Below are 19,978 nucleotides of genomic sequence, written 5' to 3' on the forward strand. Positions count from 1 at the left end.
GCTTGTGTAGAGTCATATACATTTTTTCTTATAAAACCCAATTATTATACATGTCTCTAGGTTTTCTCCACCACCAAATCTGACAAGTCCAAGAAATAAGGAACTCTTATAAGTTGGGGATGATATTTATTCCATTTGTCTTTTGAACATTGGAGGCAGTTTATTGTGTAGTTACTCTTTTTTTTGTTTATTTTTACTTGGATAGATAAATTTACTGTATAGAGGTTGTTAGAGTATACCATTCATTTGTTGACAAGGTTACAACACATAGTTCATTTTTTGTTACATAAGAGCATTAATGTTTGAAAGAAATTTTTTTATTCAGATTATGATCTATCTAAGTTTTTAGAATATTCAGTTTCGTAGTGTGCTAAATTTCTGTCAATATATCATTATTCTAACACAAGAATTGAAGACCGCATTTAGTTCAAGAAAATGAAAAAAAATCTTGTCATGTTGATAGCAATAATTAACGGCTTATATCACAATTTTAGATGAAAATACTTGAAACTTTGCCAGACTTCACTTCCCAGTCATCAGTCACTTGATGATCTTTGTTGTTGTGTGAGATTGGACCACTGGAGGTGGAACTAAGACAGGTAAGTTTGTATGTGCTTAATAAATACTTTGACGACCCTTGTATCCTTTTGAGTGGCTTCAAAACACAACACAAGAAGTCACAACAGGCAACATCAATGTTTATATGCATCATGTAATTTATTTTACTTGTCCAGACAAATGCATATTTTGCACACAAAAAATGCAAGCCAATACGCATTTTTACACTTGATCGGGTCCTTCACATCCTTGGTGCCCCTCTTGACGGGCTTAGGCTTCTCGGCTGATTTCTTCTTCACAGACAATCTTTATGAATAGAAAATAAATTGGAAAATCACTTCAAACACTATCAGATCCGATCTCAGATTCATATGAAATGAAACAAATCAAGCAATAAGAAAATTCAACTCACTTGTCATCAGCTCTCGTTCGTTCTCAGCCCGCATTCCGTTCATCGCGACTGACTTCAAAAACAAGATCAGATCGGTCAAAAATGATGCAAACACACAAAAATTAAGGTAAGAAAATTGGCAGATACTTCATTAGGTGAGCTATAGCATACAAGGCCATGCCATCAACATCTTCATGTAGATTCTTGACATATACCTAATATCATACTAGGTGGCCTTGTTAATACTAGATAGCATACAAGGCTACTGCATAAACACCATATGAAGCTCATGCACACACAAGCACCAATTCAATTAAAGAACTTGCATGAACACAAAACAAAAAAGTGATTTAACCTGCTGGTAAAGGGTGATAATATGCAATTTAACATACTGTTACAGTGTTACTGACAAATATAACCTTTAAAGTATATAATTAGCTATTTATTATTGGTTTTCCTAATTTTTTTTTACTGATGTACAAGTTTAAAATTCCAGGCTGAGAATGAGGCTGTAGGACTTGAGCTTGAGAAACAACTAGAAGTAGCAGGTAATGTGGTCTCTGGTTTTATATGTAATGGATGCATCCATTCAGTGATGTAGAATATCTGATCCATATTTGATATCTCGATACTAGTTAGTTTTGCCTCTCTAGTTTTATACACAACTAGCAATAGTATTTTTTCGCTTGATATTTGTCGAAGGGAAATTTTTTATATATAGTGAAATATGTTCGGACCTTCTGTTTACAACTGAAACTGTTAGAAGATATTGATCTCAGATGGAATTCAAGTATGAATTAGGATTTGTGCTATCTTTGAGATTCTGATATGCATCTCAGTTTGAAATGTTTCTCTCAAGGATATCTTTCTCTAGGAAGCACATCTCTACTTTCCCTCTGACTCTGACACATCTAATTTGGAAAGTCTGTATTTGGTATTACACAAAATATAGAAATTAAGGGTCCTGTTATTTATTCAGAATATAGACCTGATGTCAGTGACCTTCTCTCAGAGGGTAGTATGTGCTGTTTGCATAGCAAAAGCAATGACTGGCACTAATTTAGTTTCACTTAAGATTATGGATGTGATATTACTTGTTTCTCGTCTTCTGTCAATTTTAATTTTATTTCTTTAAAAAAAAAAATTCATTTTAGTTCTGAGGAACTCTCTTTTGTTGTAATATGTAGTAGTCTTTAGGTGAATTTACATTTGCTAGAGTCATGATAACTCCCAAATCCCAATTATAACCTTGTAAAATTTATTTATTGCTATTAGATGAACTAGGTAAGGATGTGGCTGATTTAAGCATAGATTTTTGTTTTTGTGATCTCTTGGATGCTGCTTGTTAAGTACCATTTTCCTGTATTTGTATATGATCATTTGCATATAGTTTTTTTATGTCAAGAAAGCTGATACCGATACCGATACTCTAACATGCAACAAAGACACGGATGGAGGTGAGACTACGATTCTGATACCATTATGAATTCTTACTGGATTACAGTGTTGTTTTTAACTTTCTATTGGAGAACTTTCTTTTGTGCTTTAGTAATGGTTTCTAGTATTGTGATTATATCTGTAGTTATTTTGGATGCTTGTAACATAGGTTTGGTACCAGCTCTTATTCTGTAGTTATTAGGTTTGGTACCAGCTCTTGTAACATAGGTTTTGTGACATATTTTTTTGGATTTATTAGGTGTCTGCTAACTATTTTCATATATTTAAAAATTCAGTCATTAATTGACGAAATTAGCTATTATAGCATTTTATGATGTTAATCGGTCCATGTTTACTTGCTTCGTAATATTAAACTTTGAAAAAAAAAATGAAAATGAGTAAATTCTATGTATAAATTATTCTTAATTTATGATTCTCAAATAAGTGTCTAGAGAAAATAACAGTATAATTCGCAAATATGAACAATAAACAATCATTAAAAAGGAACACACTTCCCACCGCCACTCTCCCGCTCAATCTCAACCGTTCGTTCGCGATGGGTAAACCAAAGCAGCAGGTGATCTCGCGCTTCTTCGCTCCAAATCAGCGACTTATTCACAACTCACGAGCCACGGGCCGAGTTTTGGATCGAGCCGAATTCGGGCCGAGCTGAGAGGATCAATTGGACCGAGTCGAGCCGGGCTTGTTTCTTCATATTTGAGCCGAGTTTGAATTGGACCTTTAATGAATGTTGATTGAGCCGGGCCGATTTTTGGGTTGGATCCGGCCCATTAGCAGGCCTATAAAAGAGCTAATTAAAGGACACTTAATTAATTGTTTCTTGTCCTCCACAGGAGAGTTGCTATCAAAAAAACAATGTATGGAGCTCTCATCCACAGGAGAGTTGCTATCAAAAAAACAATGTATGGAGCTCTCATCCACAGGAGAGTTTTCTATCTTGTGCGTAATTAATGTACAGCCCTCACGGTCAGAATTCTGCTTTTTTTTCAATGAGGATATACAAAATCTACTTCAACGTGTTATATATATAAGAAAACTATTTAACCATGTCACCTCATATATATGATCGATCATATGATCATATTGATAAAATGAGTAGGGTTAAAATGCACCATTGGTTTTGTGCTTCAACCATACCCCACGCCTCAATCTCTGTTTACAAAGTTCAAACAGTTGATCCCAACCGCTCAACATGATATACATATTAAAATGTGCTTACTGCTTAGAGACCAAATTTTATATATTTTGAAATTTTTTTACTATTTTTTTAGATAGGTACAAAATCACTATTTTTGGATGGTCCAGATGCAGTGATTTTGTACCTATCTAAAAAAATAGGATAAATTTCGCTGTAGGTCCCTAAACTTTGGTATTTGTCACGAATTGGTCACTTAAGTTTGATTTGTCCCCTTTGAGTCACTCAACTTTGTTATTTGTTCCAATCAAGTCCCTCTGTCATTTTCCATCCAAAATTTTAACGGAATATTCCTATTTCGTCCAAAAAATTAACGGAATATACTCATTCCATCCAAAACATTAACGGAATGAGCATATTCCATCCAAAATACTAACAGAATTAGCATATTCCGTTAAAATTTTGGATGGAAAAGGACAGAGAAACTTGATTGTGACAAATAACAAAGTTGAGTGACTCAAAAGGGACAAATCAAACTTGAGTGACCAATTCGTGACAAATACCAAAGTTTCATGACCAATTAGTAATTATTATTAATTTATAATTATACAATTAATTTTTTATTATTAATAAATAATTAATATTTATATTGTTAATATATTAAATAAATTTTATAATAATATATAATATATTACAATTATTATTAATATATTAATATTATATAATTAGTATCTTATTATAAATAATTAACCAATTTAGGCTTTTAAAAACTTTAGCCCTCCACCAACTCTAACCAAACAAAGAATAGTTTAAGCTATGATTTAACTTTAGGCCTCAACCAAACATGAATAATTTAGACCGGCCTAAGTTGGAATAACCAATTTAGGCCTCCTTAGCTTTAGGTCACAACCAAACATGGGGATTACGATTTGTTATCGTGCTACGGTTCTATATTCGAGTTTTCAAATCCTAACGGTCGAACCGAACCGTTCATCCTGTTCTCCATATTAATATGTGTTTGGAGACCAAATTTTACATTTTTTGAATTTTTTTTACTATTTTTTTAGATTGATTGAAAATCACTGTTTTTGGATGGTCCAGAATTTTCAGATCAAGTGATTTTTCTAAATATCTAAAAAAATAGTAAAAAAATTTCAAAAAATGTAAAATTTGGTCTCCAAACACATATTAATATGGAGAACAAAAATGAATGGTTCGGATCGACCGTTAGAATTTGAAAACTCGAATATAGAGCCGTAGCACGATAACAACCCGTGATATGCATAGTACCATAGACTCACTCTATATTTTGGGACTAATTTCCTTCTCTTCTGACCCTATTTTGGAACTATCGTTATCACCAAAATGGATGCCTTAGTTGATTATATATATTAAACAAATTATTTCTTTTTCTCCGGAACAAAGTATATTTCGTGTTAAATTAATTTCATAGTTAGTCTTGGGTTGTAATACTATTACATTCAACAATTAATTTTATGCAAAATTTTGTAATTTTATAAATTTAGTTTGACAATAATAAATACTTTTTTCTTCATCTTGTAGATAGTAATTCATTAAAACTGAAGGGAATGGATTACATTGCTACATTACAAGGATACTAGCATTGTGTCCGTGTCCGCGGGTTGCAACGGAATATATTATAAGAGAATAAAAAAAATCTCAAATCATATGATATATTTAAAAAAAAAATAGACTAATTAAAAATTAATTATTCAACAATATTCACGAATAATATTAAAATAGATTGGTTCTAAATCCCAATTTAGAATGAATGATCTAGCTTAGTTACACGGAGATGAAGCAAACTGAAATGTGATGGTACTGTAGCTCGATAAAGTTGTCGCATGCAGGGGCGGATTCAGTTAAGTACAGGGTAGGGCAACTGTCCTACCCTGAAAATCCAAAATTAGTTTATATAAAAACTGCGTTTCAGACTTTTGCCCTACAATGGAAAATATAATTACTCTACACTAAATTTGTAATAAGCCCAACAATCTAATTTACAAGAACTGAGTCTCTGTCATTTTTGTTATTTCTCTATTGCAGCTGAAATCCATTTTTTTTTTCTATCAAATTTTAGTGAAGCATGTTGGAGAAGAATGCTTTCATTTCATTCTTTGTCCATTTAGACTAACCATTAAATCACTGAAGACTATATTGTAGATGGATTTTTATGGGTTGGGTCCAAATAATAAAATATAGATAAATGAAACGGGATCTCACATGTGAAATTGAAGTATCTAACTTTTTATCACCTCTCCATTTCTTCACTCATTGGAACATCCATTTTCACATTTTGTTTTGCATATTTGTATATTTTTTTTTTTTTGGATTGTTATTCACAACTTCTACAAATTTTTGTTTTTTTTCAACAAAATAATTTTTTAGAGATCAAACGGTATTGTAACTATTGTTTACAATTTTTACCTTATTGGTGTGAAGCATTTTTTTTTTATTGTAATTAGTATTTTTAATTATTTTTTGGTTATAGATTTTGAAACTTAAAAAGTAATGACTATTTTAAACTTTTTTTCAACTTTCTATACAAAATAAGTTTTTATCTAGTACCCGATTAGTTAATGGGTTTGAACCCGATTAATTATTTTAAATCCAATTAGTGTCATATCCTAATTGAAATTCTGAATCTGCCCCTGATCGCATGCAGTCCCTGTGTGTGGATCTCAAAATCAGAGAGAGTCGAAAGAGGTGCCATATGCTTTAGCGTGAATCATATCATATAATAGAATTTTTTTTTTCTTTTATAACTCTCGGAACACGGGGTAGAGAGCACCAATCTATGCCTTCTTCAAAATTCAATCAAAATTAAATTTAGATACTATGCTGCCTGTGGAATAGAAAGAAAGTGATCAAAGATCATGTTTAGATAATATTGTTCAAAGATCATGTTTCCCTATTTTCATTTATATTAATTTTATATTTATGGAAAGCAATCATCAAATATATCTATGCCATCAACGGCCTAGCATCGCCAAAACAATGGCCCCCACATCAGGGCATAAATTTGAAAATTTTCCGCTGGATATACATACTAATTATGGTTCAATTTTAATTGTAATTGATGTAGTTGTACGTGTGGCAAGTATGTTTTTAACTAAATTTAAACTTTTACATCTAAAAAAGATGCATTTAATCAAAATAAGACAGATTATTTGATTGGAGGGCTGATATTAAATTCAAAATTTCATCTTTCAATCGTAGCCGTTGGCGGATCAGAACATCAACGTGGTTAATATATATATATGATTAATTAGGAAAGTAAATCCAATAATCAAAACTTCCCTCCTGCCTCTATTTCTTTGCCAAAAGATTTTTTCTTTTGTTCATAATTACTACCAAAAAGTTGTAATTTATGTAATTTTTTATAATTAAGAAAATATTAATTGTAGACCAACAAATATCCGTGTTAAATTATTAAATAAAGTAAAACCACTATCATTATCGTCAAGTGAGACGGTAAAGAAGCAACAAATTGATATTATGTTACTTTACATTTTGGTAATTTTTGTTTTCTAACTGGCACCTGGAAAGTTTTGTTAAAATAAAATATTTACTTTGTAATTATATGAATTAGCAATGTATGTGTGCATATGTTGATTATATTTAAAGATTAATATTATATTTTTGTGATTTCTTCATAGAAGCTTACAAAATTGTAATTGATTGTTGTGCAGTTGTATTAGAATAGAAGACCTTGTCAGGAACCAAAAATTTAAGGAAAGAGGAATCGACAATAAATTTCTATAGCTGAACAAAATGATCATGACAATTTATTTATACAACTCAATTGAAAAAGGATGAGGGTTCCTTTTTCTGTAATCCTTTCACAAAATCTTTCCTTTATCAATGAAATTGTCTAATGGAATTAACCATTTTCTCTTTCTCTCTATTTGTATTACAGCTGGATTCCACCCTCAATTAATTAAACTCTTTTTTCTTTTTCCTTTTCCCCTCTCTCTCTCTCACTCTCTCTTACATGTGGACCCCAACCCTTAAACCCCGAGTTGCTAAACCCTTAAACCCCTTAACCCGATAAAGGGTTTTGCGCAATTCCTGCTGAGCCGCCGCTTCATATCGCCTTCCATCCCTCCGGCCTCCGCTGCTCGATCGCTGAGGCGACTTTGGTCTTCCTCCACCTCCCTCTCTCGACGACTCTGCCCAAAGGTACCTTTATATACACAAACAAACAAACAAAGGTATTGATATTTATATACACAAACAAACAAAGGTATTTGACTTTTGCCCATATCCCATTTAAAGCCTCATTAAGCTTTAGACACAATACCTTTTGATTTCTGCAATCATAGTACAATTAATACACCCAAATCAACCAAATTGATGAGTAAAACCAAATTGCTGATCAAGGAAGAGATGAAGATGAGTAATAAGATGCGATTAAAGATGCTAATTAACAAAAGTGTGTGTGTGTTTGTGTGGTATAGAAGGACCAGCAAAGAAGAAAGCTAAAAATGATGATGCAAAGAAGAAAGTAGTTAGAAAAGATGGCGACTTAAGTAAGAAGGATGGATCTTTGTTAGAGGTGACTCAAACAATTGGTACAGGAGTTTTGACAGAGAAGAAAAAAAAAGACAAAGGGCTCCTGTTCTGACCTTCCATCCGAGGTTAAGCATAAACCTCAAGTAGAAGATAGAAATCAAGTGCGGCATGATACCGATACTTATACTGCTAAGCAACCAGTTGTTTGCTTTGCTGGCCCAACTGAAGTTGTAAATACTTCTTTAAAGAAGAAGAAGAAGAAGAAGAAGTGCAAGATAAATGCATCTTTTGAAGATCCTACTAGTCTAAGACTAACACCAACACAATCGAGGACAGAAGAAGAAGAAGAGTTGCAAGGTATGTACACACCATTCAAGAGGAATTAGATTAGATGGTCATAAATTGATTTAGTCAATCTTATAGAGTTAACAAGCTTAATTTCCTTGAGAAATTAGATGTATGTACAACTTAATGATAGCTTGTTCATATATATATGCTCATTTAAATTTTGTAATCAGATCAAAATATCTCAAGTGAATTGAATACCTTTCCTTTCCTATTATGTATTACATATCACCTTTAAAATAGAAGACTGAAGACTGAGAATAGAAATTCAGCTAAATCAATTTAGTGACAGGTCATGGTGCCAACAAGGGAGAATCTAGAAAAGCAGAGACTAATGATGCTAGTATAGCAGTTTGTGAACAAAAACATATTAAAGAAGCACCTCTCTGCTTGGAGAAAGAGAAAGACATATCTGGAAACAACTCCAGGCATGATTCTTAGTTCCCAGAAATCATTAGGCATAAACCTCAAGTAGAAGAAGATAGAAATCTAGTTTCGCTTTCACACAAGGAGAAAGAAGAGAAACCAGGTTGGTGATTACAAGGTCTTTCTTACCATACCAATCAGCCCATTATATATATATAGCTAACTATGAGCAAATAGGTGATACTTGTGTCTTGATTTAACATTTTCTTACCTTTTTACAAACAGGTGAAAAGGATACATGGAGTGGCAGTCATGAGGGAGGGAACACCAAAAAGAAAAGGGAAGGTGATGAAAAAGATATTATGTCATCATGACATGAGTATAATCCAAAGGAAGCTGCTTCATCTACTTATAGTAATAATGTACCTTTGTGCAAAGAATTGCTGCCACCATGCAAGAAAAATCTTCTTGTTCTTGATATAAATGGGATATTAGTTGATATTACTTCAGATTATAAATATGAACAATATGTAGATTTCAAAATCAGCGGCAAATTAGGTAACAAAACAATTATTACCCTTTAATTTTTATACTACAGATTAATGTATTTGGTGTTAATTTTCTCTTCTTTTATGTCTGTCAGGTTTCAAGAGGCCCTTCTGTGTTGATTTTCTCAAGTTTTGTTTCGCAAACTTTGAATTTGGAGTTTGGTCATCAAGAAAGCAGTAAGTTCGATCTTTGAATTATATAAATACTATATAGAAGCAGGTATGCGTTTTCTTGAAGCACCAGATCTATTGTGTTTCGGCTAGTCTTGATTTTCAACATAAGTTTGATCTTCCTACTGGTATATTTTTTTTTTTATTATTCTGATTCTGTAGGTATAACCTAGTGGAAGCTGTCCACCATCTTTTTGGAGAAATGAAAAACAAGCTATTATTTTGTTGGGTACTCGACATTTATTTATAGTCTTCATTTATATATGTTTTACATTCTCTTCTTTGAGTTGTATTGATATTTTTTTCATTTTATTTGCCTTGATTACTCACAGGACCAATCAAAATGCACATATACAAAGTTCAAAACCGTGGAAAAAAAGCCCTTATTTTTTAAAGAATTAAACAAACTGTGGGAAAAGGTTGAAGCTAATTTGCCATGGGAAAATGGGCGATTTACACCATCTAATACGCTTCTTGTTGATGATTCTCCTTGCAAGGCCTTGCGTAACCCTGTATGTTGCTTGACCTACAACTCTTTTTTATTTCTTACTTTTTTAACTTACAGCAACAGCTGAGAATACCAACAGCTTCATTTAATTTGCAATTTATCTCAACATCTTACTGAGTTACAAGGATTAGTAAAGCAAAAATGATCACAATTGTGCATATATATATATGTTCATGATTTCCAAACCTAGTATGAAGGATCAATTTGTCAATGTTTAATAGTTTCTAATTATTACTTGTTAAATTTCTATTGCAGCCTTACACAGCGATTTTTCCACATCCATACAGATTCTACAACAGAGAGGACAATTCCTTGGGTTAGTTTGTTACTTGTTTCATTTGCAAAATAATAAATGTTAATAATAAATGCATGATCTTATTGGTTAATTCTTATAATTCATAATTTGTTATGAGCAGGTAGAGGTGGAGAAATGAGGATATATTTAGAAAAAATAGCTGCAGTTGAGAACATTCCAGAATTTGTGAAGGAAAACCCATTTGGGCAATCTGCTATTACACCACATCAGCGTCCACAGTGGAATTATTATTACGGCATTCTTGAGGTTTTGAAAAGACTCGCTCCTGCTTTCTAACTGATACATGTTTTAACAGTTTTTGGTTGTGATTGGTTGATTGATTACAACTTAATAGGGGTTTAAGTTAAGTGTTTTGTGTAAGGTCATTTTGGGAATTGCAGTGGAATTATGGTTGGAAATGTAACAATCACAAGTGTAATGTTAACAGATGTATTTGTCTTATCAGTCAGTCTTCTTTTAAGCAAGCGTGATTACTCTCTAAATGACATATTTATATATATAGTTGTTAATAGGTATATTGCACGACTGTGATTGGGAGTTGCATTGTGTAGGTGATATACTAGAGTCTAGAGAGGAAAAAAAGGGGGCAGAAGCAAATGATACACCCAAAGCTGCTTTCTTCTCTCTTCATTTCATAATTTTGTTTTATTCCATAACAAACTAAGTAAAAGTGAGGTTACAACTTCACCTCATTGATGTAAAAAGTCAGATTGAATAGGAAGCTCAGATTGGTCCATATTTGTGGGTTCCATACACAAAAATGCAGAGATAACAAATTAAACAGTCAAATTATTTTCATGCGAAGTATCTAGTATCTACAATTGAATTACACCTGTTTCTACTAGAATTAAGGTTTTTGAGAATACAGTGCTAGCTTGCTCTAAACACCAAGGTAATATATATTTTTTTTTTCAAAGCAGTAAGTAATAGGTAGACTAATACAATAAATGCATATTCAAAACAACAAGATGCGGCAAATTTAGTATTGAAGAGATTTCCATATTAAACAATAAATTATCAATAAAACAAGCACTGGTAAGAAAAAACGGGATGACAGTAATTGGACCTGACAAGCCCAATCCAACACGAGCAAAAATATGGAAAAAAAAAATCACCTATTAAAGATGGTGAGTGTCCTATTACAGGTTAATGTTGGTTCGTGCAAATTAATCAAAAGATTGCTTACAACAACAACAGAGAATACATCGATAACTAAAAGAATTTGAGAGTGTAGATATATAATTAAATCTCCTTCTCTAAAATATTTCATGTAAAAATAACACAACTGTCAATGGTTCGCTTCATTTTCTAATAACACTAATACATAATTAAAGAGGATACAAACAATTGAACTTTTGTTGCTAATAATCTTGTATTATTCAGAATCAAGATCAACATGGTAAATTAAGAAACAAAGAATTAGATACAAACATAGAGCTGAAGGAAGTGCAACGACGAGGGATAAAACAAGAGCCAAAGTCATAATTTGGTTTGAGAAAGCCATTGATGATTCTTTTTTCTTTCTTTGTTTATCTTCGTTGAATTGATCCAACAATGATTGCTACAATTGCTAGATGAGGTGATTTGAGGTTCGTTTAAATAAAGCAGAGATGGTTTCACGCGGCATCACTCAGGATTTTATTCATTTTCTTTTTTGAAATTTGCTATGCGATCAATAATACCATAATTTTGTGCTTCTGTTGCGGACATAAAATAGCCATAGTCTCTTTTCAGATCTTTTCTATAACATCCACAAGTTTACCTGTGTTTTCTGCATAAATATCTGCATTGTGTTATGAAGTTCTAGCATATCTTCTTCTTCTATTATTAAGGAATCTATATATGATTCCAACCAATAGTTAAATTGATCTATTTTTTTTACTGTTACCATTTTAAATCATGCTACCCACCTTAGTGCATCTTCATTACAATTGTCAAATTTAAATGAAAAATTAATTCTGAGTTAATTGCAAAACCATTATAATATTCCTGAAATTGTATTAATTACAAAATAAAGGAGAAACTTTTTTCTTTCTCTGAAAACGTGCACAAGAAACTAGGAAACAAAAAGACTTTCAATTTATAAAATTAGAGAAAAAAATAGCATGTGATTAAGAGGTATTAGTTATAAAGTTGATATATATTATTGGAAGAAATATATATTGATAAGGACAACACTTACCAATTTCTTTCTACCCGCCAAACGCTACCGGCCATTTGAACACAAGTGCCGAAAAAAAAAATGAAAATCCAAAGCACATTCTATTTCGAAGAACTGCCTTTTCTCTCTTTGAAAAAAGAAACTAAAATACATAAATACATGAGTTTCAAATGCTAAATAGTGCCAAAAAAAAAATGAAAATCCAAAGCACCTTAATTCTATTTCGAAGAACTACCTTTTTTCTCTTTGAAAAAAGAAACTAAAATACATAAATATTACATGAGTTTCAAATGCTAAATATCACGATACCGGTAAAATTGTGTTTCAGAACCAAGCATATAAAGAAAGGAAAAAAAAAAAAGGTTAGATAGAAATTAAGAGTAAGTGAAGAAGTCATCTCTATACTCTGATTTTCCAAGTGATGAGTGTCGTCGGTGAGAAAAAACGCTGAAGTAAACACATTAATTAATTAATTTCACCTGCACTCCATTGATCTCCTTCTATATATCCGCTTAATTACCTTCCGATTTTATCATCTTGAACAAGTAATTAATCGAGCACGGTCAGGTTAGTTGGTAGCTAGAGTATCCGTATCTTTTGAATTAACACGTACACCATTTGAGTTTAGCTCTGGACCAATCTGGCCTACGTACGTTTGAGTTTAGCTCTGGACCAATCTGAGAGTAGGAACTCCAATTAAACTTTGATCAAATATAATTGTATATTATATATTATATTAGGCCAATTTGAAAACTTCACAAAAGAAAAGGTAATACTAATTCACTATATATTTGGCACTCAAATTTAAGTCAAATTCATTGCACAATAGAAAAATAAATTTTTTGATCAATTGTTACACAAACTTCTGATTTGATAATAAAAGACCAGGACAGTTGTGCAACGTAACGTTATGTGACATATCATTTCAAATCAAAGAGAGATACGTGATACACAAATAATGTCACGTGACCGACACACGTGACGTGATGTGATGAAACTGATAATGGTATAACTAATTTTCTACAATAAATATTATTATTAAAAATATGTATGAGAAAGCAACTATAAATTAATACTCTTGAAACTTAATCTATATCCTCCCAAGCACTTTAGACGATTCAGACTAGTACATTTCAACTAGTGTAGTGACAGTATTATTGGACTTTGAGATTTATGTCAAGTTAAAAGGAACGGTCTGAATCCACTAATTGTAAAAGATTCTCTTGTGTAATAATGAAGATGATGTGAATTCTCTGAAACTAACATACAATTAAATATCTTATGAAAATATTCTGATAATTATAATTAACATATAAGAAATGGAGTGTAGATATTTTCTTTGGTGCCTCTTTCGACTATTGCTCCATACACAAGAGACCTAACCAAGAGTGAAGGTTGTGAGATCTGACCACTTAAAAAAAACTATAACATAGACCTATCAGCTCAAACAAGTAACGGCCAAGTCAGCTTTGGCTGATTTCTACCGGTCAGGAACACGAAACAGCCACAAGGGGAAGAAATAAGCTGTGAAACACAAAAAGAAATGATATATTGTGAAGGAAACTTATCTTACAAGCGAAATCGCAAGAAAGTTATGGTTGTTGGATGCGTGTCGTTCTAAAAAACCAGTCCACTTCAAAAAAAGCTTTATCTACATAAATAAAAGTAAAACTCAAATATTGGTACTAATTAAAGTGAATGTAGTGAGATCTGACCACTTAAAAAAAACTATACCATAGACCAATCAGGTCCAACAAGTAACGGCCAATTCAGCTTTGGTTGACTTCCACCGGTCAGGTGCACAAAACAGCCACAAGGCGAAGAAATAAGTCATGCAACAAAAAAAGAAAAGATGTAATGTGAAAGAAACTTATCTTACAAGTGAAACCGCAAGTAAGTCATGGTTGTTAGATTCGTGCCGTTCCATGAAAGCAGCCCACTTCAAGAAATGCCACATCTACATAAACAAAAGTACAACTCAAATATCGGTATTAACAAAGAGTGAAGGTTGTGAGATCTGACCACCTAAAAAAAATTATAATAGAGACCTATCAGCTAAAACAAATAACAGCCAAGTCAACATTGAATGACTTCTACTGGTTAGCAACACGAAACAGCCACAAGGGGAAGAAATAAGCCGTGCAACAAAAAAAGAAAGGATATATTGTGAAGAAAACTTATCTTACAAGTGAAACCGCAAGGAAGGCATGGTGGTTGCATGCGTGTCGTTCTAAGAAAGCAGCCCACTTCAAGAAAAGCTCTATCTACATAAATAAAAGTAAAACTCAGATATTGGTACTAACCAAGAGTGAATGTTATGAGATCTGACCACTTAAAAAAAAAACTATACCAAAGACCAATCAGCTCAAAAAAAAGCCGTGTACTCTTGGCTGACATCTACCGGTCAGGTACATGAAACAGCCGCAAGGAGAAGAAATAAGCTATGCAACAAAAAAAATATATTGTGCAGGAAACTTATCTTACAAGTGAAACCGCAAGGAAATCATGTTTGTTCGATGCATGCATCTCAAAAAAAACAGTCCACCTCAAGAAAAGCTCCATCAACATAAATAAAAGTACAACTCAATTATCAGCACTAACCAAGAGTGAAGGTTGTGAGAGCTGACCACCTAAAAAAAACTATAACATAGACCTATCAGCTCAAACAAGTAACGATCAAGTCAGCTTCGGCTAACTTCTACCGGTTATGTCACAAGGAGAAGAAATAAGCTGTGCAACAAAAAAAAAAAGATATAATGCGCAGGAAAGTTATCTTACAACTGAAATCGCAAGGAAGTCATGTTTGTTGAATGCGTGCCGTTCCAAGAAAGAGGCCTACATCAAGAAAAGCTCCATCTACATAAACAAAAGTACAACTCAATTATCGGCACTAACAAAGAGTGAAGGTTGTGAGAGTTGACCACCTAAAAAAAACTATAACATAGACCTATCAGCTCAAACAAGTAACGGTCAAGTCAGCTTTGGCTGACTTCTACCGGTTATTTACACGAAACATCCACAACGAGAAGAAATAACCCGTGCAACAAAAAAAAAGGATATATTGTGAAGGAAACTTATCTTGCTAGCGAAACCGCAAGGAAGCCATTGTTGTCGCATCCGTGCCGTTTCTAGAAAGCATCCCACTTCCACAAAAACTTCATCTACATAAACAAAAGTACAACTGAATTATCCGTACTAACCAAGAGTGAAAGTTGTAAGATCTGACATACTTAAAAAAACTATAACATAGACCTATCAGCTCAAATAAGTAACGGTCAAGTCAGCTTTGGCTGACTTCTACCGGTTATGTACACGAAACATCCACATGGAGAAGAAATAACCCGTGCAACAAAAAAGAAAGGATATATTGTGAATGAAACTTATCTTGCTAGCGAAACCGCAAGGAAGCCATGGTTGTCGCATGCGTGTCGATCCAAGAAAGCAGCTCACTTCAAGAAAAGCTCCATCTACATAAACAAAAGTACAACTCAATTATCCGTACTAACCAAGAGTGAAGATTGTGAGATCTGACCACCTAAAAAAAACTATAACATAGACCTATCAGCTCAAACATGTAACGGTCAAGTCAGCTTTGGCTGACTTCTACCGGTTATGTACACGAAACATCCACAAGAGGAAGAAATAACCCGTGCAATAAAAAAGAAAGGATATATTTTGAAGGAAACTTATCTTGCTAGCGAAACCGCAAGGAAGCCATGGTTGTCGCATGCGTGCCGATCCATGAAAGCAGCTCACTTCAAGAAAAGCTCCATCTACATAAACAAAAGTACTACTCAATTATCCGTACTAACCAAGAGTGAAGATTGTGAGATCTGACCACCTAAAAAAAACTATAACATAGACCTATCAGCTCAAACATGTAACGGTCAAGTCAGCTTTGGCTGACTTCTACCGGTTATGTACACGAAACATCCACAAGAGGAAGAAATAACCCGTGCAATAAAAAAGAAAGGATATATTTTGAAGGAAACTTATCTTGCTAGCGAAACCGCAAGGAAGCCATGGTTGTCGCATGCGTGCCGATCCATGAAAGCAGCTCACTTCAAGAAAAGCTCCATCTACATAAACAAAAGTACTACTCAATTATCCGTACTAACCAAGAGTGAAGATTGTGAGATCTGACCACCTAAAAAAAACTATAACATAGACCTATCAACTCAAACAAGTAACGGTCAAGTCAACTTTGCCTGACTTCTACCGGTTATGTACACGAAACATTCACAAAGAGAAGAAATAACCCGTGCAACAAAAAAGAAAGGATATATTGTGAAGGAAACTTATCTTGCTAGCGAAACCGCAAGGAAGCCATTGTTGTCGCATGCGTGTCCATCCAAGAAAGCAGCTCACTTCAAGAAAATCTCCATCTACATAAACAAAAGTACAACTCAATTATCCGTACTAACCAAGAGGGAAGATTATGAGATCTGACCACCTAAAAAAAACTATAACATAGACCAATCAGCTCAAACATGTAACGGTCAAGTCAGCTTTGGCTGACTTCTACCGGTTATTTACACGAAACATCCACAAGGAGAATAAATAACCCGTGCAACAATAAAGAAAAGATATATTGTGAAGGAAACTTATCTTGCTAGCGAAACCTTAAGGAAGCCATTGTTGTCATATGCGTGCCGTTCCTAGAAAGCAGCCCATTTCAAGAAAAGCTCCATCTACATAAACAAAAGTACAACTGAATGATCTGTACTAACCAAGAGTGAAAGTTGTGCGATATGACCACCTTAAAAAAACTATAACATAGACCTATCAGCTCGAACAGGTAACGGTCAAGTCAGCTTTGGCTGACTTCTACCTGTTATGCACACGAAACAGCCACAAGGAGAATAAATAACCCGTGCAACAATAAAGAAAAAATATATTGTGAAGGAAACTTATCTTGCTAGCGAAACCGCAAGGAAGCCATTGTTGTCGCATGCGTGCCATTTCTAGAAAGCAGCCCACTTCAAGAAAAGCTCTATCTACATAAACAAAAGTACAACTGAATTATCCGTACTAACCAAGAGTGAAAGTTGTAAGATCTGACCTACTTAAAAAAACTATAACATAGACCTATCAGCTCAAATAAGTAACGGTCAAGTCAGCTTTAGCTGACTTCTACCGGTTATGTACACGAAACATCCACAAGGAGAATAAAATAACCCGTGCAACAAAAAAGAAAGGATATATTGTTAATGAAACTTATCTTGCTAGCGAAACCGCAAGGAAGCCATGGTTGTCGCATGCGTGCTGATCCAAGAAAGCAACTCACTTCAAGAAAAGCTCCATCTACATAAACAAAAGTACAACTCAATTATCCGTACTAACCAAGAGTGAAGATTGTGAGATTTGACCACCTAAAAAAAACTATAACATAGACCTATCAGCTCAAACAGGTAACGGTTAAGTTAGCTTTGGCTGACTTCTACCGGTTATGTACACGAAACATCCACAAGAAGAATAAATAACCCATGCAACAAAAAAGAAAGGTTATATTGTGAAGGAAACTTAACTTGCTAGCAAAACCGCAAGGAAGCCATGGTTGTCGCATGCGTGCCGATCCAAGAAAGCAGCTCACATCAAGAAAAGCTCCATCTACATAAACAAAATTACAACTCAATTATCCGTACTAACCAAGAGCGAAGATTGTGAGATCTGACCACCTAAAAAAAACTATAAAATAGACCTATCAGCTCAAACAGGTAACGGTCAAGTCAGGTTTGGCTGACTTCTACCGGTTATGCACACGAAACAGCCACAAGAAGAAGAAATAATCCGTGCAAAAATAAAGAAAAGATATATTGTGAAGGAAACTTATCTTGCTAGCGAAACCGCAAGGAAGACATGGTTGTCGCATGCGTGCCGATCCAAAAAAACAGCTCACTTCAAGAAAAACTCAATCTACATAAACAAAAGTACAACTCAATTATCCGTACTAACAAAGAGTGAAGATTGTGAGATCTGACCACCTAAAAAAAACTATAACATAGACCTATCAGCTCAAACAGGTAACGGTGAAGTCAGCTTTGGCTGACTTCTACCGGTTATGCACACGAAACAGCCACAAGGAGAAGAAATAACCCGTGCAACAAAAATAAAGGATATATTGTGAAGGAGACTTATCTTGCTAGCGAAACCGCAAGGAAGCCATTGTTGTCGCATCCGTGCCGTTTCTAGAAAGCATCCCACTTCAAGAAAACTTCATTTACATAAACAAAAGTACAACTGAATTATCCGTACTAACAAGAGTGAAAGTTGTAAGATCTAACAACCTAAAAAAAACTATAACATAGACCTATAAGCTCAAACAGGTAACGGTTAAGTCAGGTTTGGCTGACTTCTACCGGTTATGTACACGAAACAGCCACGAGAAGAATAAATAACTCCTGCAACAAAAAAGAAAGGATATATTGTGAAGGAAACTTATCTTGCTAGCGAAACCGCAACGAAGCCATTGTTGTCGTATGCGTGCCGATCCAAGAAAGCAGCTCACTTCAAGAAAAGATTCATCTACATAAACAAAAGTAAAACTCAATTATCCGTACTAACCAAGAGCGAAGATTGTGAGATCTGACCACCTAAAAAAAAACTATAACATAGACCTATCAGCTCAAACAGGTAACGGTCAAGTCAGCTTTGGTTGATTTCTACCGGTTATGCACACGAAACAGCCACAAAGAGAAGAAATAACCCGTGCAAAAATAAAGAAAAGATATATTGTGAAGGAAACTTATCTTGCTTGCGAAAGCGCAAGGAAGCGATGGTTGTCGCATGCGTGTCGTTCCTAGAAAGCAGCCCACTTCAAGAAAAGTTCCATCTACATAAACAAAAGTACAACAGAATTATCCTTACTAACCAAGAGTGAAGGTTTTGAGATCTGACCACCTAAAATAAACTATAACATAGACCTATCAGCTCAAACAAGTAACGGTCAAGTCAGCTTTGGCTGACTTCTACCGGTTATGCACACGAATCATCCACAAGGAGAAGAAATAACCCGTGCAACAAAAAAGAAAGGATATATTGTGAAGGAAACGTATCTTGCTAGCGAAACCGCAAAGAAGCCATTGTTGTCGCATGCGTGCCGTTCCTAGAAAGCAGTCCACTTCAAGAAAAGCTCCATCTACATAAACAAAAGTACAACTCAATTATCCGTACTAACCAAGAGTGAAGATTGTGAGATCTGACAAACTAAAAAAAACTATAACATAGACATATCAGCTCAAACAGGTAACGGTCAAGTCAGCTTTGGCTAACTTCTACCGGTTATGCACACGAATCATCCACAAGGAGAAGAAATAACCCGTGCAACAAAAAAGAAAGGATATATTGTGAAGGAAACTTATCTTGCTAGCGAAACCGCAAAGAAGCCATTGTTGTCGCATGCGTGCCGTTCCTAGAAAGCAGTCCACTTCAAGAAAAGCTCCATCTACATAAACAAAAGTACAACTCAATTATCCGTACTAACCA

The 19,978-nt window shown here is 34.0% G+C and overlaps 1 protein-coding gene across 1 annotated transcript; it reads left to right on the top strand.

Moving 5' to 3' along the window:
• Positions 1-8,718: 8,718 nt before the first annotated feature.
• On the top strand, positions 8,719-10,616 carry LOC144543889 (putative FCP1 homology domain-containing protein C1271.03c). The gene is made up of 8 exons (XM_078292339.1): positions 8,719-8,766; positions 9,075-9,134; positions 9,170-9,347; positions 9,433-9,514; positions 9,671-9,737; positions 9,841-10,020; positions 10,272-10,332; positions 10,433-10,616. Exons 1-8 carry the CDS (start codon positions 8,719-8,721, stop codon positions 10,606-10,608), a joined length of 852 nt encoding a protein of 283 aa, XP_078148465.1. The 3' UTR covers positions 10,609-10,616.
• Positions 10,617-19,978: the final 9,362 nt, after the last annotated feature.

The sequence above is a fragment of the Carex rostrata genome, chromosome 25 (assembly GCF_964058835.1).
Source record: "Carex rostrata chromosome 25, lpCarRost1.2, whole genome shotgun sequence".
In the NCBI taxonomy this organism is placed as follows: Eukaryota; Viridiplantae; Streptophyta; class Magnoliopsida; order Poales; family Cyperaceae; genus Carex; species Carex rostrata.